Here is a 12,500-nt window from a genome sequence, read left to right on the forward strand (position 1 = left end):
TAAAAATATATATAGGCTAAGGGGGATATAAAATAGAGATGTTATAAAAAGATAGAGACATTTCTGTCTCTGAATAAATACATTAATAAAAGTGCATAAAAGCACAGGTAGTACAGTGTTAGCAGTGTCATAAAAGGAGAAAGAGACTAATTAACTGAATAAAAATATCTGCACATCAGCTCAATTACATTTGATAACACCTCTGGTTATTACTGTACGTACATTCAAATAATAGACTCAGAGGCACATCACACAAATGCATGCGGGTATCTGATGCAGTGTTTCTAGCAACACCATAACAAGAGTTCTGATCACCAGATGTCATGCCGTATAGTTGCACTGTATTGGTATTGGAGAGATTTAAAAACACACTGTACAAAGTTTGTACTAAAAACATCTCTATTTTGTAGCTGTACACCACCTAGTTTCGGAGCTATTTTTCCTCTTTATTTTCTATTGCTAATCACATATTAGTTTATTCACTAATTAGCTAATCAGATATTAGTTCATTTTGTTCATGCAATTTTTGTAATTTAAAAAAAAAAGAGGGAGACAGACAGGGATGGGTAGAGAAAGAGATCGGACACAAGTAAAGGAACAACAAAATGTTGCACTATGATTATTTTTACTGAAACACACAGGCAAACAGGATTTTGGTGATATGTTTAAATTAAGTCTGACAGCATTCAGTGAGACGTTCAAAACACGTTTGGATATTGTCATTTCATTGCTACAACTCATTAAAGCTAATGAACAAATCAAATGGTGTTCCTATCTAACAGGAAGACTAAAAGAGGTGTAAAAGAAAATATGTATTTCAATTGATTAATGGGTGCCAGAAAACCAGAAAGCACAAAATCACACAGAGCAAGCCATCAGGATTAAACAAACAAAAAATGATTTTTAAAAATAGGGATGTAAATCAAATGCGTCTCCATGGAGAGACCAATCAGAACGTGTGAAGTCTCTACAAGTCTCAGTACAGTATGTATACCGTACAGTACTTTCCTGAACCCGGCAGATGAGGTGCTTTATACAAATGCCACCATCTTTGCTCTGTTAGTTTCCTGAGGGATGGCTTGAATTGTCTTCCTCCTGAAGTATGGCTAGGTTTGATCAGAGGTGGCCATTACGGCTGTACAGAAGGCCTTAATAGGGGTCATTACACTCTGAAATGAGCTGCTTTCAGCTTGAGGAGTGTGGGAGAGAGAGGTCTGCGGGGAGCCGTTACTCCTGGAGAGCATCAGAGATGGACGGCAGCTGGCCACAGCCTATTAACACCAACCAACTGCTGTGCTAGAGACTGTGTGTGTGTGTGTGTGTGTGTGTGTGTGTGTGTGTGTGTGTGTGTGTGTGTGTGTGTGTGTGTGTGTGTGTGTGTGTGTGTGTGTGTGTATGTTTGTGTGTGTGTGTGTGTGTGTGTGTGTGTGTGTGTGTGTGTGTGTGTGTGTGTGTGTGTGTGTGTGTGTGTGTGTGTGTGTGTGTGTGTGTGTGTGTGTGTGTGTGTGTGTGTGTGTGTGTGTGTGTACTGAAGACAAAGGAGCATCATTGTATTGTATCTTAGCACCAGCAGAGTCGATAGCGAGAGGATGAACTCCAGTGAGGCTACTGGTATGAGCCGTGAGGACAGGCAAGCTACACTTGTACTGCAGTGCACAACAGGCCAAGAGGCTACTCTAGGAGATTGTGTGTTTGTGTGCTTGTGTGCATGCATCTATCTGACAGTGAGAGACAGAGAAACAGAAACAGAGACAGAGAGAGAGAGAGAGAGAGAGAGAGAGAGAGAGAGAGAGAGAGAGAGAGAGAGAGAGAGGGAGAAATAGAGAGATTTAGAGAAATAGAGAGATTCAGAGAGAGGGAGAGAGAGGGAGTATGTGTGTGTGCGTGTGTGCGTGTGTGTGCGGGTGTGTGTGCGGGTGTGCGTGTGCTTGTGAGCATGTGAGCATGCGTGCATGCGTGTAGGTATTTCAAGTTTAAAATGTGCTGAGGGAGTGTTTGTGGTTTATGAGATGGGAGCTGCTGATAGACTTCTGCAGTGATCCTAAAAGGACAACAAAAGACTTTAGGCCATTTCCTAACCTAATTTTTTGCTGCAGCAAAGACCCTTTATGATAACTTGATGACTTGTGCCTCTTTTCCACTGCCGGTTTTCTGGTAGGCCTTCAGCTCAACACAGGGCGACTTGGCCGCCACTTTTGCTTTTCGAATAGGCACAACACACCGGGACTCATAAAAACTAGGATACTGCGTCTGGACGTGCCTGCATTACTAGTGATGCGCGTCCTCGTTGCCGAACTGCAGTGGGCACTGCACTGGGACTAGTTTCAAACAAGCGATTTAGGGTTAGGTTTAGGGTTAAGGTTAGGCTTATGGTTAGGTTTAGGGTTAAGGTTAGGTCTAGGGTTAAGGTTAGGGTTAGGTTTAGGGTTAAGGTTAGGTTTAGGGTTAAGATTATGGACGGTTGTCATGGCGATGAATCAAACGTCGTCGGCAACAGGGACGCGCATAGCTATTGTGACGTAGGCACGTAATACCGCCTCCGGACGAAACAACCTAGAATTTCATTGTCCCACGACACACCTCAATCATAAAGCAAAAAGTGGTGGCCGAGTTGCGCTGTGTTGAGCTGTAGATCTACCAGAAAACCGGCAGTGGAAAAGAGGCATTGATAACTTTCAGAAAGGGTGAAGTGAGGTAGTTTTATTTACTATTGGGCACCTGTGCACACAGTGTTTTCATTACAGCAATAAGTCCACCTTTAGTTGTTTGTAGTATTGTGTGAACAGTATGTAACAATACAGCTGTGTGCTACTACTACATGACTGGTGTAGTACCCAACTTTTTAGTTCATTTAGGTCCTTATCAGTGGCTACAAATACATTGACAGCTTTTAACTCTCCTACAAATACTGCATACTAATGGACCGTCTTAAAGGGAAAACTTTAATTACTGCCTTCCCTTATTGACATCAGCAAATCTGGTATCTGTTTGATCAGGCTTGTCTTACTCTGGACCAGTGGATTTGAAGCTTTTACTTGGCTGGCGGCATGCCAATATTATTCAAATCAAGCATATGGACATCTTGGCCTTCACTCTTGCAATCAGTTCTGCATGGGTAACACAGTCTGACCAATGGAAATACTACATAGTTCATAAAACTAAGTTAGAACCAGCAGTTTTGCATTTCTCTGTGATGAACTGTGGGAACAACTGTTTGCAACTATGATCTGTACACTGTAACAAATAACTGTTAATTTAGGGTAATTCTGCAACAGCAAAAAAACAGACAACTACTGTGAAAATACTACTTTGAGTCACATATTGAGCATAAACAGTAAGTACTGCCAAAGTCTGTTCCCATAAGTCCCATCACTCGGCGGCCATCTTGGCTACGCCTCAAACTGACTATTTGAGATTAGTCAGTGATGGGGTATATAAGAATGAATGGGGGAAATAATGTTGTGTGACAGTGGGACAACACAGCGATACACAACTCATATGGTTGGAATCACAATGAAAAACTGGGTTTAATGGCAGTCTTAGAATGACCGAAACATGAAAGTAACACTTTAAAACAGCGTTTTTCTTAATGCTATTTTTGATCTGCGCATGCGCCACATTCCACGACAACGTTCTGTTTTGCGGCAGGTGGGAGCAAGCTGCGTGGACTTCACCTCTTCCGGCTGGCTGTCAAACGGGCATCCATTCTCCGGTCATCGTACAGAAAAGACACTGGATTTATTTTCTGATAGCCAAAGCAGTAGGCCTAAGCACAATGGTCGTCCCTGCTCATCAGTAATAAAAAAAATAGGCTATTGAATAAATTAATGATGTAGGCTAGCCTGCCTCAAAATTGGTGTTTTAAACTGTGATATCATGTTGTTGCCTAAACTGATAATAGCTATGACCAACGGTGAAAAATATAAGAAAAAAAAGCTAAACTGATCAAAGTTGAATGTCTTGCAGACTTGCTCCCGTTTTGCTTTTTCTTACTTATTTGTTTTCAACCATAAGAAAAACCACAACGGGTGTGCACATGTATGCACACGGCCGGTTTTGTTTCCGTGATTATATCTGCCTTTGTCTTGCACCTGTATTTTGGATGGGCGCAGAAAGGTGATTAATGGTCGAGTTGCGCTCTCTGTCCAATTCACAATGAAGTTTCCACGGACGGCAAACAATCAACATGGCCGCCAGCAAACAAACCGATTAGGTACGAGCAGTCGTAAAGGTTTACGTTTGCACTTGCGTCGAGGCGTCGAGACGATTGGATAAGTGACAGCGCAGCTCAGCAAGCAATTGGCTCTCGTTACCGGACAGGTGGGAGTGACGCCGGCAAACGCCATGTTCGCGTAGCCAAATGCTCTCGTTCATTCCTATGGAAGGTTTCATGAGTGATTCGTCTCGTATAAGACCGTCTCTGGTACTGCACAATAGCAGCATTCGCCATTGTGGAAACTAGAGATGCACCAGATCCTGATTTTTAGGATCCTGCCGGATACCGGATCCACTGCTTAAGATCCTGCCGGATCCGGAACCGCGGATACCGCATCCTACCAAAGGATTGAAACACATAGCCTACTCGCCCATGTGGGCCCTTTTTTATGTTGACTCAAACTATTTTGACTGAAAAGCCTCGGCTACCGGATCCTGGATCCTGGAACCGGATCCGGATCCTGTGAAAAACCCTATTACCCTGCCGGATCCGGAACCGGATCTTGGATCCTGTACATCTCTAGTGGAAACAACCAAGTTATTTTAGGCATCACCACTGAAACCCATTCATCCTCCTCTTGTCCGTGATCACCATCAAGCTTCAATACCACCTGAAGAACTTAAGTAATTCTCACTGGTTAAAGATTCTCTGATACTATCAAGCATGATGAAACTATTTCTAAAGAAACTACAATACTTAAAAAGTGCTTGATGCAGCAAAAGTTATGAGTAGCACATGCATTTTTGATAGTGATGAAAGTGTGAATGGCTGAAACATTTTAAGAACTTGTAACACTTGCAACAAGCAGTCCCATCTAAACCAATCTGCTAATCAGTGCCTGGCCTCACCTGAGTACTAAGGGCTGTTATGCCATTATTCAATTACGACCTTCACCTGCCAAATCCCTGATGACTCTGGTCACATGGTACCCTTGCACCTGTATATAAATCTGGACTATCAACACTTCAGTTGCTTGCCTGCCTGCTGGCTGGCCTGCATGGCACAGCATAGCACTTGCTTGCCTACAAGCTTGCTTACAGGCTTGCATACTTTCCTCTTTGTGAAAGCTTGCTTTGTGGCACTTGCTGTGTGTGGCATAATTTGTCACATCGCTGCATATAATGTGCCTGCTGCAAGTTAGGCATTGCTTTGAGAGCTAGCTTGTAGTGCTGCTTTTTTGCTGTGCTACTTGGTGCAAATTACGTTTTTACAGACTGACCAATGATATTTTCATCATTGGCTCATCAAGAGCTGATACATTAAAAAAAACCCTCACACACTCCCATTGTCATTGTAACATAGCACTGCGTAGGCCTGCACTGAAATTGTATTCATGCCCTTCATATTCAAAGGACCACCACAAACCAGCATCTCAATATAGCATAGTGGCGGCATGGTATCATGCTCAAGTCACTTCAGTCATGGTGACCGATGGGACGGTGGGGCGGTAACATGGCCAGGGTATGGGTGGGAGGGAAGTTGCCATGGCTATATTCATGAATGGAACTATGACCCAGTAATTGCCTGCTATCTCACAGTACATCTTCAACTTTTTAACTGTAGTGTACCGTTATTTTACCTATACTACTGTATAAATATTGTAGAGCACTTTCAGTTTAACAATACTAATACTGTGAACGTTCTGTAAAGTACTGTTATTTAACAGTTCAATTGCTGCTGAAAAAATGTTATATACTGTGATACATTAAACAGCAATGAGCTGTGTTTGATTTTTGGTGTGAAATAACAGTAGAATTACAGGTAAATATAATTGCCAGTAACTGCCGTTATTTTGCAGGGAAATTTTCTTAGAGTGTAGCTCAGTAAGTTATTTTCTCACCAGGACAGATATTCCTTCCTTTACCCTTGTGGATATGGCAGTTTGCTGTGTTAATATGTACTTTGGTCTTCACACAGATTTGGCAAGGCAAGGCAAGGCAATTTATTTCTAAAGCGCATTTAATACATGGAAGCATGCAAAAAAGAGAGAAGACAAAAAGCATAATAACAATAGCCGTGCAAGGCGTGCAGTAAATAAAGACAAAGGCAGATAAAAACAAGATGAAAAAGGCAGCAATAAAACAGGAAGGTAAACAAAATAACAGATAAAATAGCTAAAATCCATGAAAACATCTAAAAGAAGGCACCTGAAAACAGCTTCGTTTTGAGTTAGGTTTTAAAACATTGAACAGATGGGGCACTTTTAACATCCTCAGAAAGCTGATTCCAGAGCCTTGAGGCATACAAACTGAAGGCTGCCTTACCACACTTCATTTTAATGCTATGTACAACCAATACATTTTGCTGCAAGGACCTCAAGGGGATTGCTGCCATGATTTGACTAAATAAATTATTGAGCATGTAGAGTTTTCCTAACCTTGCCTATTAACTTCTGTTTTGCTGAAAAGACCATGTGTAGGGTGTGCATGAGTTGTCCTAGTACCCTTCTATTTTTCTGAAAAGACTTTCAATGAAGAGAAATATCATTCCACTTACTGCGAAGTAGTCCATACATTATTCTGGTATACCAACGGGTATAGTGCTTAGTCCTTACCTCGTTATAGTAAGGGCAGTTGGTGGACTCCTTCATGGATGTGTACTTCTTGTCATCCCCTATCTCCACACACACCACAGGATCCATGTTCAGGCCCACCAGCTGCCGAGCCTCGATCACCGTCACACTGATCTGGGGGCAGAGGTGTGTGAGGACATGCATGACATCATTAATAATGATGAATAATGAATAATGAATGATTCATAATGTCTAATTGTTGAATCAATTCTTAAAGTTTCAGACATGTGTTACCTAAAAGTTGTATCCTTAACCTGACATGTTTCGATAATGAAACTTCCGAGGCTTACATGGATGTTGATGCTGTGGGGGTGTGACTTTCCTGTCAATATTGGGATACAGGGATGAGGGAGTATACAATGCTCTCTCACACCTGGACCATCATTCTGATGCCACAGCTCTAACAGCAAGAGCTATTGTCAATATTGAAAGGAAGGTCACACCTCCACAACATCAGCTGTTTTTAAAGCAAGTCGCACATCAACACCCATGTGACCCTCAGATGAAGACGAAGTTTCACCTATTTGAAACTGGTAAACCACAGACGGATGACAGTACATGACGTCAAGGGAACTTCACAGCTCATCAGAGGTGTCAGAAGTAAAAGTAAAAAAGAAACGGTTTCCTTCCAGCCAGGGGCGGTTCTACCGTTGGGCAAGGTCGGGCAATTGCCCGGGGCCCCGTGCTTTCAGGGGCCCCGTCGTCCCATAACATTAACTCCAAGTGGAGTGATAATTCACGTATTCGGGGCCCTATATCACAGCACGGGGCCCCCTATACAAAGTAGCGGTTCCTGCGCGTGATACAAGAAACCATTCACAATGTGTTACAAGGTGCAGGCTATCGCGTATCTTGATATACATATTTAAAGCAGGTTGTATATATAGCCAGCGGTACACTTCAGCACGACGGTGGGACTTAAATTTGAACTCAACATTATGCCACAAGAAAATTAATAGTTGGCTACTTTAGCAACTGTAGGTCACATGGGTGATAGAATTATACAAATAAATGTTTCAAATAGAAATGGAGACCATAAAAGAACGATATTTATGATTTATTTTTGTACATTGCGACCTTGAATTGTGGGATACATTATACCGGTAGTAGCCTAATAGTCTTATTGGCTGTTTGGAGAGAGCGCCAGTTGCATCGTCAACGTTCTACCGTTATTTCGAATGTCAGCCTGCCCCAGAGAGCTGATTCGGCCCTGACGCGTGGGAGCTTGTCCTTTCTTGATAATAAGCCACGTTAAGTCATGGTTGTCAGTGAAAACTCAGTTGTTTGCCTATGTTGGAGCATGCCTTCTTGACCTTGTTTAATGGAAGTGGGCAGAACATGATTTGTGCATCTTGATAAAAACTCTGTGTTACAAATTGCCCTGCGTTACTTAGTGCTCCGCGCTCCTCTAATTCAAAGACAGAATAGTATAATGACCAAGTCACTTCAATCGCCAGTGCTAGCATGAACATAATGGATATTCAGAAGATATGTTGTACAGAAGCTACAAAGAAGGCACGGTAGGGGTTTATTCCTTTCAATCATTATGTCCGCCGCAGCACAATTTTGATATCGTACCATGTCATACTTCACGCATTGTTGTCATTCCGTGTAACTATAGTCAAAATTTGATAGCTCTAATGTCGGCTCCATGTCAGTTTGCTGCATTTATTTCTGGTTAGCATGACGGAAGCTTGGCTATTGTAGTCTAGCTGTTATATCACGTCACGAAGCAAGCTGGGTCACTTCAGAGTTGTGAGCGATATAGTTATTAGTTAGAACTAGAGAGGGGACTTGTCAACTATTCAACAGATGTGTGCACGCGCAGTTGGCGCAAGGTGCCTGTTGTTTCTCGTTTGTTGCCTAATTTCGGTTTCTGATTCTGAAACACAATAGTTTCTACTTCAGCCACCGTTTCCTCTGTATTGGGTGTTCACTGGCTCAAGAGTGCAGTGTGCGTTATGGTGCACCGTGGTGTGTCGACTCGTGACTGTGTTTTCATGTGCTGTGAGCTGTTTTCGTTCAAGGGGCGCATCACCATTTTTTTTGTTTTCTTTTGTAATCAACCCTCTACCGCGAATTGTCTCATTCTATCTTCTTTGCCCATTTATGGAACGAGTGTGGGTCTATCCTGGCTATTTCTCACTTGTAGCAGGCTGAATGCTCATCAGCATAACTAAATCATTTGTCACCTTAGGGGGAAATTAATCTCTGTTTTTATTACCTGCAGAGTTGGCTATTTTAATAGCCTGCCCTTACAGGCATTCCCCAAAAGTCACTCAGGCAGGTGAAACTTATCCACATGTTGCTGCTAGAATTCTAAATAGCAAAAGAGATCACAACACTCCATTACTTGGTCATTTCACTGGCTACCCGCGAGGGTTTTTTGTTTTGTTTTGAGAATTGAGTTTAAAGCAGTCCTGATATTCTTTAAGTCATTAAATGCATTGGGCCCTAAATATTGGCTATTGTGGATGTGCTAGAGCAATATCATCCTTAGATGCCTTAGGTCTTCTCTGGTAGTGTCTAGGGTCAAATCCAGATAGGGTGAAATGGCATCATTATGCTGCCTGCTGGGGCCAGCTAGATGTCCAAATAAGACCTGCCCCAACAGTGATTTCAAAAGAAATTAAAAACAGCTTTGTTTTCATCTGCCTTTGGTGATAGTTATCTACTATCTCTATAGCAATATATTTTTCTCTCTTCTCTTTCTTTAGCCTACTCTTTAGCACACTGAATGACAGTTGTGTATGATAATGTGCTATATATTGATTGAATATGGGGCCCATCTAGATAATCATGCATATGGGTTCCGTTGTTACGCCACTGCCTGCATACATCCTCGATTATTAATTAATAATTTAAAAGGGGCCTCGGAATTGTTTCTTGCCCAGGGCCTCAGATTTCCTAAAACCGCCCCTGCTTCCAGCACAGGTAACTTATCAGTGTAACCAGCAGACCTGTCTACTTGTCTCACGATCAGCAGACTCTGCGCTGTTTGGATCAAATGAGCGGTCGGATCTTGTTGAGTTTTCAGTGTTTTTCAGTAACAACAACACAGTCCATCAACCTCATTAGGTGCAATGGAGTAAACCGTGTAACAGCTATGTAACATCTAGTGTTAGTGTTGTACTTACAGCCATGAATTTACTTTTACTTTTGACACCTCGGCAGCACATCACTGCTACTTCCTGATGGAGTCAGTGGCTTGCGCGACTGTGGTGTGTGCTGACACTGTGTGAGATTTTTAGTTGTTTATTTACAGAATTCATGCTACCCATTCACTAATGTTACCTTTTTCATGAATATTTACCACCACCATGAAATTCTAAGTATTCATTATGACTGGAAAAATTGCACTTTTCATACATGAAAACGGGGATCTTCTCCATGGTCCGCCATTTTGATTTTCCAAAAAGAGTCATTTGTAGCTGCAAAAATGACTCTACTTGCACCATACTAGAAAATATTTGTTTATTACTTAGTAAACTTTCATGTAAATATCAAATTTGTCGATAGCCAACCCAGTTCCAATGAGCAGCATAGTTGCAGTACCTTTTTTGACCATTTCCTGCACAGTGTCCCTTTAAGTAGTAGTTGAATTGAAACGAAATGGAGCGGAGGCACTTGGTGGCGCCAGCCTGACCAGGCCGCGCCCTCCTAGTGACGAAACACCTTTGGCGTTGCAACTAGTCAGGTCAAGAGCAATGCAAGTACTTTCTGAGTACCCAAAAATACGGGAACTCCTCCCACTTTGTCGGGAAGCAAACAAACATAAGCAAACCAAGGGAGGCGGGTCAACCATGCCGTTTGGGGAAATGATCATTGTTATGCTCTTGGTCAGACCAAGTCTCGAAGAGATTTGAACGTCGATGATTATCAGGCTAGCGCCAGCCTGGCTATGGCCTGGGTGCATTAGAAGTGAAATGTTGTGCAGTGTCACGGGCCCAGTCTAACATAGCACACCCCATTGACCCATTTAAGCCTAAGGCACCAGCAAAAAAATACTACTGAATGTCTAAGCCCTTTTTTGGGGAAAATGTACCCTCAGCCTAGAAAACATAAATACTATCTCAGTCTCCGAAGCACATAAAAATGTGAAATAAGTTGCACTTAAAAGCTAGGACCCTAATCTTGCATTAGAATGCGTTCCTTCAGCTCTAACATATGCACCTTTTAATAATAAAGAACTCCAATCTCCAGAGCCAGAACACAGCGTCCATGCAGCTCCAGGCGTCTAGATCAAGGTAGCATATAGGCAGCATCGGGCTTAATATAATGGGTTTAAACGATTTTGCTTGAAGCAAGGAAGGGGAAATCGCACATCGTAATGCCGAATGCAATAGTAAACTTTTATTGCATTATGGAAAACTAAAAAGTGCTACCCAAGTGCAGTGCAGACGTTTCGGTCACAGTCAGACCATCATCAGTGCAAATGATTTTGCTGCATCACTTGTAGCCTTGACCTTTTTCTGAACTCGAAAGGCACTTCGGCATGATACTGAGGAAATCAGGACAGCGTTATTGCCCTTGTGGCCACCAGTAGTACATTACATCATTATTACACTTCGCTAATTCCTTTATCCAAAGCAACCCACAGTTACTACAGGGCATTGGTTACAGCCTCAGAGCGCAATACTGGTTTAGGTGCCTTGCTCAAGGGCACTTCAGCCAGGGGCGTAAAGTACACCCCCACAGCCCCCACGGGCAGGGGGGCCCATACAAGGCTCGGGGCCCACATGGGCCCTTGACTTGAAGAAACTGGTCACCTCCACATGATATTAGGCCTTCTTTTTTCGTTCGGGAGCCCATTCTTGGTAGCTTGCAGGGGGGCCTGAAGTACTTGCGTTACGCCAGTGACTTCAGCCATGGATAAAGGGGCTGGTGAGGGTGAGATTTGCTCTAATCTCAAGCCTTACGCTGCCCTGAGCTAGGCTACAACCCATCTGCATATGTTTAACCTTGTGTCCTCAACACTAAAGTTTCAATGCTGAAAAAATCCTCTATTGGTAAGAGTTTACTCTTGACATTGACTTTTGGTTTGTTTTGTACGTTCCTTTTTTTTCTACTATTAATCACGCAGTTTTGTCTCTCCTTGGGTAGCATGTCTGTCATACTACGCTAAGGTGTGAAGGCCTAAAAGCTTTTCTGCTGTAGGCGCTTTCGTAATGTAGCTACAGTACAGTATTTTGTACAAACCCCAACTACGGTGAAGTTGGGACGTTTGGTAAACAGTGAATAAAATCAAAATGCTATAATTTTCAAAACATTCAATCTATTCATTAGATGGAGAATAGTGAAAAGACAACATATTAAGTGTTAAAACCGAGAAAAAATATTGTTTTGGGGGACATATGTACTCATTTCTAATTTGATAAATGCAACACGTCCCAACTTCAACGGAGTTGGGGTTTGTATGTGTCTTTTGTTGTTCTGGTCAAAGGATCGGAGAAGTATGAACTTAATGGAAACCTGGAACCCAACACACGCAAGATTAAAGCAAAATGCAGATTTCAACAGTGTTTTGTGTTTGTATAGTAGGCTGCTGTAGCAAATGAGGGGAGGAACGCAAGAGGGAGGAGGATAAAGGGCCGTACACACACGTCGCTACTAGTTACTCGCTCAGCGGATGAAGTCAATAGAATGTCGATGTGTTCCAGCGAGACTCGCAGGCGAGTAGGCGAGCACTGTACAAGCGATGTGATGTGGGCG

General features: G+C 42.5%; 1 protein-coding gene across 1 annotated transcript in view; it reads right to left on the bottom strand.

Annotated features, from left to right (window-relative positions):
• Positions 1–12,500, bottom strand: part of otofa (otoferlin a) — a 210,617-nt gene that overhangs the window by 98,936 nt on the left and 99,181 nt on the right. Inside the window, exon 9 of the mRNA XM_063223364.1 lies at positions 6,771–6,902. Coding sequence (XP_063079434.1) covers positions 6,771–6,902 — 132 coding nt within the window. The remainder of the gene's footprint in view (positions 1–6,770; positions 6,903–12,500) is intronic.

Source organism: Engraulis encrasicolus, chromosome 18 (genome assembly GCF_034702125.1).
Source record: "Engraulis encrasicolus isolate BLACKSEA-1 chromosome 18, IST_EnEncr_1.0, whole genome shotgun sequence".
Taxonomy (NCBI): Eukaryota; Metazoa; Chordata; class Actinopteri; order Clupeiformes; family Engraulidae; genus Engraulis; species Engraulis encrasicolus.